Genomic DNA, 14,581 nt, shown 5'->3' on the forward strand with positions numbered 1-14,581 from the left:
TTAAATCAAACCCTGTTCACAAGAAAATCCCCGTTCTGATTCACAATGATAAGCCTGTTTGCGAATCTCTCATTATTGTCGAGTACGTGGATGAGGCTTGGTCCTCTTCAGGTCCCTCTATTCTTCCTTCTGATCCTTATGACCGTGCCGTTGCTCGTTTCTGGGCCGCTTACGTTGATGAGAAGGTATATTTTCCTTTCTTTGTTTTGAAAAAAATGTTTTAAGTCAATGTTTTTTATTCGAATTATGTGCATCTAAATTTTTTTAATCTTTTTCAGTTTTGAAAACAGTTTTCGGAAATTAATAGAGTCTCTCTTGGTAAATCAAGGAGGTAAAGCGCGTGGTTGGAATTATTTCCGGTGGCAAAATGAACTTGAAAAGAAAACTAAAGAAAGATTAAGAAAGCAGAGCCCAAAAGGAAAACAATCAATACAATCTAGAAGTAAATCTGTAGAAGTGACGTATACTCACATATCTAAGGAAACAAATATACATGAATCTTAAGAGATGATACTGATAGAGATTAGAGAGAAAGCAAGAACGAATCTTCAACTTGACAAAAAGCATATAAGAATCAATTGGTAGGTAGTGATTGAAATCTGGCCTTGATTGATCAAATTATGATATATCTATTATGATTTGCAGTGGTTCTCTGCCTTGAGAGACATTGGTAGTGCAAATGGAGCGGAAGCTAAGAAAGCTGCGATTGAGCAATTGATTGAAGTCTTGGTTTTGCTGGAGGATGCTTTTGTTAAGTGTAGCAAAGGGAAGGCTTTCTTTGGTGGAAACCAAATTGGGTTTCTTGACATTGCATTTGGTAGCTACTTGGGATGGCTGAGAGTGACAGAGAAAATGAATGAGGTGAAGCTCCTTGATGAAGTCAAAACTCCTGGACTGTTCAAATGGGCTGAGAGATTCTGTGCTGACGCTGCTGTCAAAGATGTTATGCCTGAGACCGATAAGCTTGCCGAACTCAAAGCTTCTGCTCCTCCTTCCAGCTGATTTAAGCTAAATACTGGACTTTAGTCTAGCAATGGAACTAAGAAGCTTAATTCTGTGCTTGAAGGGGCCAAAAAAAAAAAAAAAGAGTTGTTTTCAGAAATAAATTCGAATAAGAATTAATGGCGACCATAAAGTTAGTAGTTTTGTTTTTGGTTTCGTTTGGAACGGTAAAGCCTGTATCATTTGGGTTCTGTTATCGGACTCGGCAGCAGCCTGTCTCGTGTCTTATAAAATTGAAATTCCTTTCAGTCATTTGCTGGAAAGAGCTCATTATCTATACTCATGTATAATACCAAGTAAAGGTATGAAGGTTATTGTGTTGTTTTTTCTCTGTGGAATTTTTCCCCACGTACAGTACCCATCTGGGCTACGTGCCATATATGGTGTTATAAAGTTATCGTATTATGTAACGGTGAAATTCCCGCATGGCATTTTGCAAGAATTAACGATTTTCAAACTCAGAAGACTTCTGTTTGCCACTGGAATCTTAAATTTTTGAGTTGCAATCTGAATTCTAATGCACTTATCAATTGAATAGTATAATAAAGAAAAAAGAAATTTTACATTTATTATTCCGTACATGAGTAATAGGTGGTATTAAAATTTAAGTTAGAACTTAGATATTGAAATCTGTTTTGGCATATGGCTATAATATATTCACAACCTTTACATTGCTGGAGAAAGTAGTTGTTAATAAATAATCATATCAAAACTGATTAAAATGACCATCGAACCTGTGTTGATAGAAGTGCAGAATTTGACGTTCTGTCATTCTCTTTCCCAGAAATCAATTCTTGACAACACCACCACACCAAAACTGTATACATTTCACTATTTTCAGTAACCGAAACGGCCGGTAAAATCCGGGTCTGTATGCCCGGGCCTATCTTGAGGCCCAATTCGTCCTGACTTCGTCTTAACTTAAACAAGAAGCTGCAATAAGCCACTGAGAGTCTGAAACTGCAGCGCCAGTCCGCATTTAAAGGAAAAATAAATAAAAAGAGAGATAAAAAATGGCAACACTGAAGAAAATCCCTTTGGTTCTGATGGGATGCGGAGGCGTCGGACGCCAGCTCCTCCAGAACATTGTTTCCTGCCGATCACTTCATGCCAATCTGGTACTTCTTCTCCACTTTCCGAAGTTTATTAGCGCTCCACAAATTAACTAATTAATCAATTATTTAGTAGCTACATATTCTTTAATTATTATATGACATCGGAGATGTATTCTTTTGGTATGCACTTGCCTGCCTTCTAATAAGCTCGTCGATGATTCTGTTTCTATAGAAGACTGGTAAATTTGTTTTAACTGTAACACTTCATGATTGATGATCGGTCGGCACAGCAGGGAGTGCATTTGCGAGTGGTAGGAGTAAGTGACAGCAAGTCATTGGTTGTTGCGTCGGATGTTTTCACAAAGGAGTTCAACGATAACCTCTTATCAGAAATTTGTCGCCTCAAGGCGGACCACTCTTCTCTCTCAATGCTTATTAGTGGTTTCGGAGGTAATCCTCTTGTATTGTATTGTTGAGGATATAATAGATTACTCATTCTGTTTATTTCTCATGCTTTTGCTTTTCTTTTGATTCTTTATCAAAGGTGAATGCCAAGTGTTTCTCGATTCTGATTTGAGAGGAAAGTTATTAGAAATTGCATCTCTTCTGGGTATATCAACAGGTTCGTCTTCGTGACAATTACTATCTCACCGGCCTTTATACTTCGTTTGAAACACTGATTAGTTGTTCAATCAATTGAAGTTTCATGTTTGCTTTTAGAGTTTAGTGATTCTTATCATTCATTCACTTCAAGTAAGGTCATTTCAAGCTTGGTCTTTTGCTTAATCTTGCAACAGGTTTGGCCTTTGTTGATTGCTCTGCCAGTTCTGAGACTGTTGAAATATTAACTCAAGCAGTTGATTTGGGTTGTTGCATTGTCTTGGCAAACAAGAAGCCTCTTACATCTACAATGGTAATAACTTTACAAGGCTTCCTTATTTGGTAGTAAATAGACTTAGTTGGACATGTATAGTCATCCTATGGCCATTCCGTGATCAACCACTAACAGACTTAATTCTAGAGATGGTGACACTTCCTGCTGTCATTAAATGCTGCAGTGCTATTTCTTTTGCAGCCAGTTCAAACATTCTATATTTTTAACATTTAAGATGAATTACATTTGGTGTTTAATTCTTTTACAATTAAAAGTGACAAATTTTCATGGAGCAATTTAGTGCAATATTAATGTTTTGAATTTCATCTAGAGAAAATAATGAAAATTTTCCTCTACAAATCACTTGTAACTACCATTTGGAATTGAAAGAGCATATATAAATTCTATTGAAGGAAAATCATAACTTTTTGTTGTCCCTTTATTTTCCATACTGTTTTGTCCGCTATTCATGCTTAACAAGTTGTTGCTATTGCATGTGAATTTTTTTACCAACCTCATGCTATTCTGTAACGTAGGAGGATTATGACAAATTGGTCTCACGTCCACGCCGTATTCGGTATGAGTCAACTGTAAGTGAAGTTTCCTGCTTTTGTCATATAAATAGAAATTGTGGGTGAAGTGTCTCATTTGATGTCTGTTTCTCCATAGGTTGGTGCTGGCCTTCCTGTCATAGCGTCCTTAAATCGTATTCTTTCTTCAGGAGACCCTGTCCATCGTATTGTTGGAAGTCTGAGTGGTATTGTTTTTTATTTTTTTGGGACATTTATTCTTCCTTTACATATGAAGTTCGTGCTTTTCCTGTGTCTGCTTGTATTTTTGTGCAACCATCTTTCATATATGAATATTGGCTATCATTTGCATAATATATTTTGTATTAGGTACATTGGGGTATGTAATGAGCGAGGTTGAAGATGGGAAGCCACTTAGTCAAGTTGTTAAGGCTGCTAAAAGCCTGGGATACACTGAACCAGGTTTAATTGCGATTTTAAATTTCTACATTGCAGTAGATCATAGCCTTTTTTTAAGTATATTCAGTTGCATTTTCTAATTTTGTTTATTCATGCTTCCAAATTTATATTCAAATATTTACACAATTTAAAATCTTAATATTGTTTTTCCAAATACTCATGCATTAAGCATTGTTCTTTTCAGCATTGTTTACCATTGACCAGTGCTGTGGAAACTTAAAGCAAAAGTTTCTTCAATTTGGTAGATTATTAAAACACAGGAATAGCCTGGTTTGCTTTGGTTACTTTCTTTGTTAGGTTTATAAAGCCATTTTAGTATTGAGGGCTGGAGTTTTTTTTGGTGGCTAGTTTAGATGAGTCTGCAGCATATTTTATAGGTTTTTTCACCCTTTGAAGTTGCTTTTGCCCCTCCGGTCAACATTTGTTTCGCCTTTGTACTTCCTTTTTATGCATTAGAAAAATTCTGTTTCTTAACATAATGAAAAAGAAAAAATAAACATCACAACAAGATTCTTTTATCATTAATAGTACTTTATGAATTTGTTAAAGTGACAGACTGATGACAATGGAACCCAAGCAAGAACTTTGATATACTGCTCACACTTTTATAGTCACACATGATAGATTTCCATATATAAGAGAAAATGAGTAAGCTCATTTCTACGAGATATTGGTCATACAAGTGGAAAGTATCATTATCTTGTTATTTAATGGGTTTAATTTTAGCTTTTTGTTACTCTTATTTTTACAAGTATATTTTTTATAATTTTTTTCTAATTAAGGTTATTAATGCAGATCCACGCGATGACCTCAGTGGGATGGATGTTGCCAGGAAGGTTTGGATCTTTGCATTCCCAATTTTATTGATTTGTTATGTTTCTGTTATTTTAAGCCCCCATGCTTTGAGCTCTAATTTTACTATTTCTTAAATACTTACCAACTGTCAGATGAATTTATGATCACCAGTGTATCATGGTCATATATTATGTGCAACTTATATGATCCCTGCTATTAGTTTTATTTCCTTTATGAATCATGCCTTTTAGGTGAGGTTTCAATTGAGTTGAATGATATTCCATTCTTTTTTATGAGGAAACATGGAAGGTGTTGGTAGAGGAGTGTTATTTATTTATTTCTTTTTTGGTTTTTCATGCCATGCTGATTACCTTTTCATGGAATACTGCTCCACTACCCTTTTCATATCCTTCTTTCTTTTGAATAAAATTAAATGCCATATATATCATAAATATATGTAGTATTGTAATGAGCAAAAGAGTTTATTTCACAGAATAAGCATAATCAGTTCAAGTAATCAAATCAAGAACTTGATTTTAGCTATGACTATTATATAGGTTGGATTAAAAACATTCATGGATAACTGATTTTGATGTGACAAGATAGTCATCTTATAGTCTTATCAATTTACTGAGTCAAGGTTGTCAAGCTATTCATTTTATTAATCAGTACATAGAATATCAGATAAATTGGCCAAACATAAATTCATGCACTATGCTTTCATGCCATTATTCATTTTTTCTTGATGTTAAAACAGGCTTTGATCCTTGCTCGACTTCTTGGAATGCGAATCAACATTGACAGTATCAAAGTAGGTGCAGTTGGTTGTTTAATTATTCTCCTTTATTAAATGAATGTTTGATGGACCAATGAATATGCTTTATGCTCAAATTCAACTATTCCTAATTCAACCTTTCTTCTCTTTATGGGCTAACAAAATGCTAAGTTATTCATGACCAAGTCCTGCATCTACTTTTGAATTTCTTATGTAGTGCTTATTTCTGTTTGACAGATTGAGAGTTTGTACCCTGAAGAAATGGGACCTAACATAATGTCTGTGGAAGACTTCTTGAGCACTGGGCTTCCATTGCTAGATAATGACATTGGGGAAAGAGTTAGAAAGGCTTCTCTTAATGGGAATGTGCTCCGTTATGTCTGTGTGATCGAGGGCTCAAGGTATTCTAATCATTCTTTACACAGTTTTATCAAATACATATCAAGACACTCATAAAGTCAGCAACGTATCTCTATAACAACACTGCACCACTTCAAACACTTGTACAATAAATTGAGCGTCTAACCGCTTTCTTTTTCCTTCAATAACTAGGAAGTTATATAACAATTTGTTAATTCTTAAGCATATTGACTTTTTTTTCAAGAAGTCTTAAGCGCTGTTGAGATTTGATATATTACAGCAATTTTAAAAATTTTATTTAAATTTTTTTGGGTTTGAATCACCGATAACTGAAGCAGCATTATTAGAGCAGAAGAGGAAAATCAATCTCACTGGGTTTTGAACCTAGAATCTCTGGTTCCATAGACCAGGGCCTTACCCTTCAGTTCGCCAAGTAATTATGTGATAACTTCCTTTCTATTGAAGGTTCAAGAGGAGTAATTGAATTGGTTGGTCATTTGATTTGTCCATATGACAACTTCTTTTCTAGTTCTAGCTTGAGATCTTATTTCTCACTTAGATGGTTGATAAAAAATTCAACATGGAAGGCAATAATTACAAATAATTTCATTATTCCTTATCATGATAACAGAAATTTATTTTAGATTAGAATTTGATCTAATCAGCTGTGATCACGTGGACTCTTATGTTCAAGAATGTCTCCACTTGCATTGTGCATTTTTCTTCACTAGAATATAATGGCTTTATCTTTGATCTGTGCTAAATTTTATTATTTCCATACCTGCAAGCTTTTGGGGTTGGATTCGTCTAAGATGGTGTTTAAATCTAGTTCTTAGTCAATCCCATTGGGTTTCGTTTCTATGTCGCGCAAGAACCATTTGGTTAAGTGCTGCATTAAGCTTCCACTTGGGTGCCAGTTTATATGTATTCCACATTGGTAATGCATAGAATTTCATGTCATTAGTAAACCTGTAATTGGACTCTCCACTAAATAGCTTAAGAATATGGGTTAAATTTTTCGAACTCTCATTCTTGTTCTGGGATATTAACTTGTTGCATTCTTGGCAGGTGTACTGTTGGCATTCAAGAACTTCCCAAGAATTCTCCTTTGGGAAGATTGAGGGGAAGCGACAATGTGGTAAGCACTTCTCTTACTCAAAGAGATTGAAAATGTAACATGTAAGTGCTTCGTAAAACATGATCTGAAAAGAATGCTTCTGATGTCTCATATAACTTCTCACAAGCTAGAAGTTTGTGAGAAGTAATGGCTTAATTGTCTTATATAAACTAGAAAGACTGAAAAATTAAATGAGTCTAGTAAGAAGAAATGAGGATAAGATTTCATTTTTTCCTCTTTCATTTTAGAATTATCATTTTAGTAGTAAATATCAAAAGGTTGCCTTGCACCTCATCTGCATCCTGCTGTGTCTTTTGAGATTATGCAAAGAGCAGATGAGTAAAATTTTTGATGTCTTAATAATAATATGCCAAGCAACCCTATGCCTATTTGATGTATTGACCCTTTTTGGTCAATATAGAGGGCCATAAACCTATGCTCTCAACCTCATGTGACAGGAGCATACAAACAGTGATGAAATTTCCTTTCATTTCACACGCCTCTAGTTATTAACTAATTAGTGAAACATGTAAACTGTTGCAACATTTGAAAAATACAGTTCCAAACATCATAGATATTGTGAATAATTATATGTTCATGAACAGTTCACATTCATCAATATCTTTCTGTCTGTTAACATGGCCAATGACCTCCGCTCTTAAGTTCTTTTTTTATTGTGCCTGGGGTTGGGGGGAGGGAGTGTGGGGGTGTGAAATAGACTACATAGAAAAATGACTATTTTCTTCTGTCATGCAGTTGGAAATATATAGTCGATGTTATAGTGAGCAGCCCTTAGTTATTCAAGGAGCTGGAGCAGGAAATGATACAACAGCAGCTGGTGTGCTCGCCGACATCCTTGATATTCAGGATTTATTTCCTTGAAAGGGAAAATGTGCTTTATAGGTTGAAGTAATTGAGGAATTTTCTTTGCTATGTATGTATAGGCATGTGATGAGAGGTGAGATTTTGAAATATGTTGATGAATAATTCTATTCATGAAGCTGTTAGTGTGCTTGGCTCATTTCACGGTTGTATATGTGATCTTGATAGTCCCCATGCCACGTTCAAGGCAAAAGATCTTTTATGATTTCTTTCTAAATGTAATGTGTCTCACTTTCGAGCTCAAAGATGACCCATTCATCTTCTCTGAAAGCGAGAAGCATAGGGTAATCGAGCCATTTCAACCCTTTCTTTTTGGCGAATGACTGGAATTGTTTTTGGGTGGGGGGGGAATGTGAAGGTGTGAAATGCAAGGGATAAGGAGCATACATTAAGTTACAGATTTACTTTCCTTAGCGAGAATTTTAACTTTTAGGAGTTACTAAATTTGCAAGTACTGAAAATTTTTAGATTCTAAAGTGTCAGTAGTGTTTGGGCAGATTTATATAGTCTGCTTTGGCGTTTTAGCCAAAATTTTCACTAATCCAGCAAAAACAATGAAGATTTGTTTAAGAGGGTCGGGGAACGCCATCGAAGCTCGTGAGTTGTAGTCCATGACGAGGATGGCCGGTGAATTTTAGATGAGTGGAGTTTAGTATCAGCCTATCAGGTATGGGGATGTGAGATTCCGAAGAGGCTCTGATAAGGTTAGTGGGAGTTGTAGAACCTTGACTCCGTTCCACTTAAAACTCTTTGAAGTCTAGCCTTTCCAGTCTTTCTTTTGTTTAAAAAAAAAGTTATAAAAAAAAAAATCTCTGATTGTAATGGTGAAAGTTCCAGGTGCAAGATTTCCACACACCTTAACGAATCAAAGCTAGTTGTTTAACAACTATGTGTGTTTCATTGGATTGGGTTCGTCAAAACTGATTAAAGGTGCCATCAAACAAAAAACATATGATAAAACAAATTTGTCTGCACAATTTGGTGTAACAGAAGTGGTTCTTTCTGTTGTTGTGTCCCTTTGCCTCAAGGACCTAACAATACAAGACATGGAAGTGGCAAGGTTTGGAACCAAAATCATTTTGAAAGACTGGAAGACTGAAAAATATGCATTTCACTGGCAAATTGCTAGATGATCAGGGCGTCTGATGAACAGCTAGATGTATTCAATAAAGTACGGTGCAATCCGTTGTTGCATACTGGACAAGCTGCCAAAGGTAGGATTTTTAACCCAGTGCACTGCAATTGAAGTGATGGGGAAGCGGATCGATCAAGAATAGGGACAGACTTCCTTTCATGTGACCCCTGCTGGTATAGCTCTGCCTCGCAAAATTTGCCATTTTTTTGGGTTTGCCAATTTGATATAAAACTTGACTTGCGTGCCATTTAACAAAGAATATCTAATGCATTATAATTGGGATCAGCAGAGAGCTTATCCCATGACAAGCAGGCAAGAAAGAAGCAGCTGTTGTAGGTGAGAAGGGCAGGGCATATTGAAATAGCCTGTATCATCCAGCCTTAACAAACACAAGGGGGTGAAATGTGCTTCCCCCAAGTCCCCTAAAGAAATTGATAACAGCGAGCTTGAATGTATGTAGTGTTTACTATCCATTTTTCATCATGTCCAATAACTTAATAACATAAACAAGTGTTCACCAATGCCAATAAGAAAGATGGAGATGGCGCCTCAAATTATCAATATATTATTTGGTTGTAATATTACTTATTCGCTGTACAAATTCAAATAACATAATTGATTGAAGGCGAAGCTAAACTAGAACAGCAATGGGCGACAGTGTTGCATTCAAATTCTTTTCTTACCGAACCCTCCTCTGACATACGCGATAAATAAATAAATAAATATCCCATTGCTTGTTGCAGCCAGTCAAACCCCACACACGTGCAGGTGGGTCCCGATCTCACCCCACGAAAATTAAGTAAACTGAGTCAGCGCACTGCCACGTCAATGACATTGAAATTGGAGCCACGGAGGTCGCCGCCGCCACCACCACGTACGCAGCTCCCGATCCTTTTCAGCTCCTCGACGATTTCCTTGGCATCCGGACGATCATCCTTATCAGCGGCGACGCATCTGAACGCCAGTTCAGCCAGAGCATCAACACCGTTCATCGCCTCTTCATGAAGCGCCAAAACGGGGTCCACAACTTGATGCAACAACCCCATCTGGATTTTAGACACAACCAAATCGGCCAATGCCATCTCTCTCTTCTCCCTGCTTTGGTCCACTGCTTTCAACCCAGAAATCAACTCCAACAACACCACACCAAAACTGTACACGTCACTCTTTTCAGTCAACCGAAACGAGCGATGATAATCCGGGTCTAAGTACCCGGGGGTACCCTGAGGCCCAGTGCACACATACTCGGAACCGGACGACGACGTTTCGGGAAGAACCAAGAGCCTGGACAATCCAAAATCTCCAACTTTAATCCTCATATCTTTCTCCACAAAAATGTTAGACGAAGTAATATCTCTGTGAACAATCGGAGGCACGACAGAGAAATGCAAGTACTCCATGGCTAAAGCTGTTTGCAAAGCGATATCAAGCCTGACCTGCCACGTCAACGACCCTTCGCGGTACAAGCTCTTTGAGCCGTGGAGATGGTCAGCAAGTGTGCCGTTGGGAATGTAATCATAGACCAAAAGCAAACCTCTAGGATCGCTGCAGTACCCGTGAAGCTTAACAAGATTTGGGTGATCAATAGAGGACAGAATCAAGATTTCGTTGCAGAAGGATTTAGTGGAGAAGGATTTGTTGCAACTGTGGTGTTTACTATGAAGGTATTTAACGGCAACGATTCGGCCGTCAAATAGTTGGCCCAAGTAAACGGATCCAAAACCTCCGTCGCCGATTTTGCGCTTCGGGTCGAACTTATTAGTGGAAGATTCGAGCTCTTCGTAGGTGAATACTGGGGGGAGAAGACTCGCTGAGCGGTGGCGATGAAGAAACAGAGTTGTTGGATCTTCTAATTCTGTCTCCGACGACGACCTGAACCTTTTGGACCTGAAAATAGCTATGCCAATTGAAAACGCAAGCAGCAAACATGTTAACGAAAAGACGGTGCTTAAGATTGCAATGCGGTTGAGTTTGGTTGGGTGGATCCAGGGAGGTGACAAGCTCGATTTGGAATGGAAACAAAGGAAAGGCTTGTTAGGGTGGGATGAGTTGAATCCGCAAATACCACCGTTGTTGGCTTCACAGTCTTTGCAGCGAGTGAAGTAAGAGTCCTGAACTTGATCGTACTCAACTTGAATACCCAACTTCAAGAAACTGTCTAGAAACCCTAAAACGTCAGTTTGGCAGCCTTGCTCGGATGACAAAAGTCCGTGAGAAGATTCACAGTCTTGAACGAGCTGAGCTGGGTTCTTGATGAGCCTGCATTCCCAGAGACAGCGGCTACAGTTAGGGAGATTCGGAGGGGAGCAGGGGCGAAGAAGGGAGAGGCGAGAGCAGGAGCTGTCGGAGGCTCGAAAGGGCGTGCCGGAGAAGTTGATTGAGTGATTCGGAAGAGTTGAAAGGTCAGAGGAGGAGGAGGAGCAGTTAGGGTTGGGGTTGGCGTTGGGGTAATGGGGAGAGAGAATGAGGGAGGTGGAGTTGGGTTCGAAGTGAAGGATAGAGAAATTGAGGTGGTTGATTGAGATGACGGAGTGTGGCGAAGAGCATCTGATTTGAAAAGAAGGGTGGCCGCAGCCTGGTGACGATGAGAAAGGAAATGGAGGCACCGCTGTAGTGAAGGGCGGACATGAAGAAGAAGAAGATCTAGCTGATGTAGTTGTTGAAGTGGAACACGAGTGACCTCCTGTTAGAACACAGATAAATATTGGTAACGTGAATGAAACAAGAGGAAAACGCAAGTTTCTTGATGAGGAAGGCATGGGGAGAAAGAGATGGGACACAACAAGTTGACATCAAAAATAAAGCTATGGAGAAATCTGATGTGAATCGTCAAGTGTTGTTTCCGTTGCCTCGCCTAGGTTCTTGGAATGAAGAGGCCGGAGAGGAGAAAAAGAGAGGTGAGGAGGGAGGGGTCACGTGAAATGAGGTGGAGTGAGCGAAGACAAAGAAAAATACTCGAAAACAGATCATGGGGGGGCCAGCCGCAGGGTGGGTGTTTGTCGAGGCTGGAGAGAGACCCACTTTGTGTTTGTGTGGAAAAATCTTCTTATTGGCTTGCTTTTTTTAATTTTTAATTTTTTTTTTTAATCTTTTCAATATTCAAAATGCTTGGCTTTTCCTTTTGAATTTTACATCCCTCGGCTGGCTCTGCCCCTTTGCGAGTCTGAAAGCAGCGGAGAAGGCCCCGGTAGGTGAAGGTGACCTTCCACTTCCACAGCCGTCTTTTTCGGATTAATGTCAGCTCCCTTTCTTAAGGTCCTCCTTTTAATGATGCCTTGTCTGCTTTTATTTTGGAATTTTAGTTTCTTTTGTTATTAATTTTCTTTTGCTTACTATTTACCGCTGCACGTGTCCATATTAGTAGAATCTTTTAATATCTTTTTTTTATGCATACTAATTTCAATTTTAAAGTTCAAAGATCATGTTCTTATTGAATTATATATATTCCTTTTTTTTTTAAATATTCTTGAGCTAACTTAACTGTGTTTATATCACTATTTGAAGTAATTTTATCAAAGAGAGTTTTTTTTTTTTTTTTTTAATTAAAGATGGTGCCGTTGGGCCTTGGCTGCAGAGTCCTAATTTCAATTGATTGTTTGTTTCTGTTTTCCAGAAACCAATAAAAGAAAATTGTATTTTAATTCCTTCAGGTCTTGCTGCTGCGGAGGAGTGGAGTGTGCTGCTTTTGCTTCGAGAAAACTATACTAATATTAAAATTTTAATAAAGAAATAGGGCTAGAGCACCACGCCCACTATCTCACATCTTTGCTTTGCTGGGCTTCGGTTCTAGAAACTGGGATTTATAATATCCACGTTTTGTTCACATTTTCTCAACCTTTCTTTTTCTTTTTTTTGGTGTGTGTGTGTGTAGCGTGTGCGTTTCGTCACAACTTACAAGTTGTGCGAAATTTAAACATAAAACATGATGAGAAGCATTATAACATTTGTGGGCAGTGGTGTTTATTTGTGCATGTTTTAACCAATTTTTTGTGCATCTAATTAAGACAAATGTGTTTATTTTAAAGGGAGCGAAGGTGCCTTATTAGATTTGAGGCGTGCTCTTACAAGATGAGAAAAGATGATTAGGCAAGTTTGGATTTTGAAAGAGGATGAAAATTGGACAAAAATGCATATGAAATCCACAAGCTCTTAAAGATTTTTAAAATCCGCATAAACGAAACAAGTTGAGATTAGAGGTGAAGTCAGCGATAGTCATTTTGGTCTATTTAGACACTTGGCAAATATTCATTGATTGACTTCCCTCATGTGAGGTTATTTTAGTACTTTCGTTTGTCTCTCCTTTGATGGTAACATCCATAAGCTTGGAAGACAAGGAAGCTCTGAATGGCCTTTTTACCTACATAATTGGCCACGCAGCAGGCTCCTCAACATCTGTGGTCTTGCTCTTTTCAAAAAGCAATAGACGATAGTTAATGAGCTTATCATCATTGTTTTGCTTAAGGAATCTAATAATACTCTCATTCGTTTCTTCCTCCCAACCCAAAAGAATGATATTTTATTCATTTTTCACGATGGCATGCCTCTATCTTTATGTCTTAACTCTATCCATCAAATTTCGATTTTAAGAATGCCCATTTGTGTTGCATGTATTTATCAAACCCGTCATTCTCTAAGAAGCTTATCTTTCAATTCGTTTGAGCTATCCTGCTATCTGATCAATTCGACGCTATTGATTTCTCTTGATCATGTGTCATGAGCTCACTAGTCCATATCAACGCCAAATTTCCCCCCAAAATAGTGCATATTTTCTTTCATACTCCACTTCCGTCATATGAATTTATTTACACTTGATTCAAATATAAATAGTAAGTAAATCTGACTTTTATTGACATAAATTCACCCATATTTTTAATATCATTAATGTCTATATTCTCACATAAGGATTCATCGTATGAAGATCAATGTCCTAAGTACTCTTTTTTTTTATTTTCACCTCCTTGAGAAATATTCATTTAGCAGGATTTTGTTGGGTATATTGTTAGTGTCAAAAAGGATTGGGGGTATATTTAAATAAATAAAATAAAAACCAGTGTCCTTCCTGTTCATGTTAAGCAGTAATTAGTTCATGATTATTCTTGAGCGTTTGTAGGTTCAAATAATTTTGGGCATTAGTAGAGACGCCATTGTAACTGTGAGCTTATTGTCATTTTCAGGGCCCAATAGTTTTAGTTCAATTGCAGTTGCCAGCTCAGTGCGTAAATGCTCACTCTTAGAAGCGAGCCAGAATTCTCAGAATCTTTGATAATCAATACGAAATTATCAAGTTTTTGATTCTTGATTCAGTTCAGAAATTCTTATATTTGAGCAAAAAGTTCTTCCGTTTACGGAGCTTACTGTAGCTTAATAAAGAAATTATTTAATTAAAAAATTTTAAAAAGGAAAATATATAGTAATAGAAATGGAGCTATTTTTTTGAAAGCATTTTTGGTATTAAGGTATTATGACTTTTAAATTGCATCAATCTCTCATAAGAAAAAAAGTTATAGTTACTATAAAATAAAAATCGATGAGAAAAATATATATATATTAGTGAATATGATGACTTTTATTATCCGGCGTGAATCACATAATTTGAT

General features: G+C 37.3%; 2 protein-coding genes across 3 annotated transcripts; one reads left to right on the forward strand and one right to left on the reverse strand.

Annotated features, from left to right (window-relative positions):
• The first annotated feature begins 1,703 nt into the window (after positions 1 to 1,703).
• On the forward strand, positions 1,704 to 8,146 carry LOC18043627 (bifunctional aspartokinase/homoserine dehydrogenase 1). 2 transcript variants are annotated; one of them, XM_006438488.2, is made up of 12 exons: positions 1,704 to 2,120; positions 2,351 to 2,507; positions 2,602 to 2,679; positions 2,855 to 2,970; positions 3,468 to 3,521; positions 3,601 to 3,688; positions 3,831 to 3,923; positions 4,716 to 4,756; positions 5,473 to 5,526; positions 5,728 to 5,891; positions 6,919 to 6,988; positions 7,724 to 8,146. In XM_006438488.2, exons 1-12 carry the CDS (start codon positions 2,016 to 2,018, stop codon positions 7,847 to 7,849), a joined length of 1,146 nt encoding a protein of 381 aa, XP_006438551.1. In that variant the 5' UTR covers positions 1,704 to 2,015; the 3' UTR covers positions 7,850 to 8,146. The 2 variants fall into 2 exon arrangements, with proteins under 2 accessions (XP_006438551.1, XP_024042541.1); XM_024186773.1 differs by having other exon boundaries at positions 6,919 to 7,029; positions 7,724 to 7,794.
• A 1,365-nt stretch (positions 8,147 to 9,511) lies between these two features.
• On the reverse strand, positions 9,512 to 12,014 carry LOC18043628 (LEAF RUST 10 DISEASE-RESISTANCE LOCUS RECEPTOR-LIKE PROTEIN KINASE-like 1.5). The gene has a single exon (XM_006438489.2). The coding sequence runs from the start codon at positions 11,741 to 11,743 to the stop codon at positions 9,794 to 9,796; it is 1,950 nt and encodes a 649-aa protein (XP_006438552.1). The 5' UTR covers positions 11,744 to 12,014; the 3' UTR covers positions 9,512 to 9,793.
• Positions 12,015 to 14,581: the final 2,567 nt, after the last annotated feature.

The sequence above is a fragment of the Citrus clementina genome, unplaced genomic scaffold (genome assembly GCF_000493195.1).
Source record: "Citrus clementina cultivar Clemenules unplaced genomic scaffold, Citrus_clementina_v1.0 scaffold_4, whole genome shotgun sequence".
Classification (NCBI taxonomy): domain Eukaryota; kingdom Viridiplantae; phylum Streptophyta; class Magnoliopsida; order Sapindales; family Rutaceae; genus Citrus; species Citrus x clementina.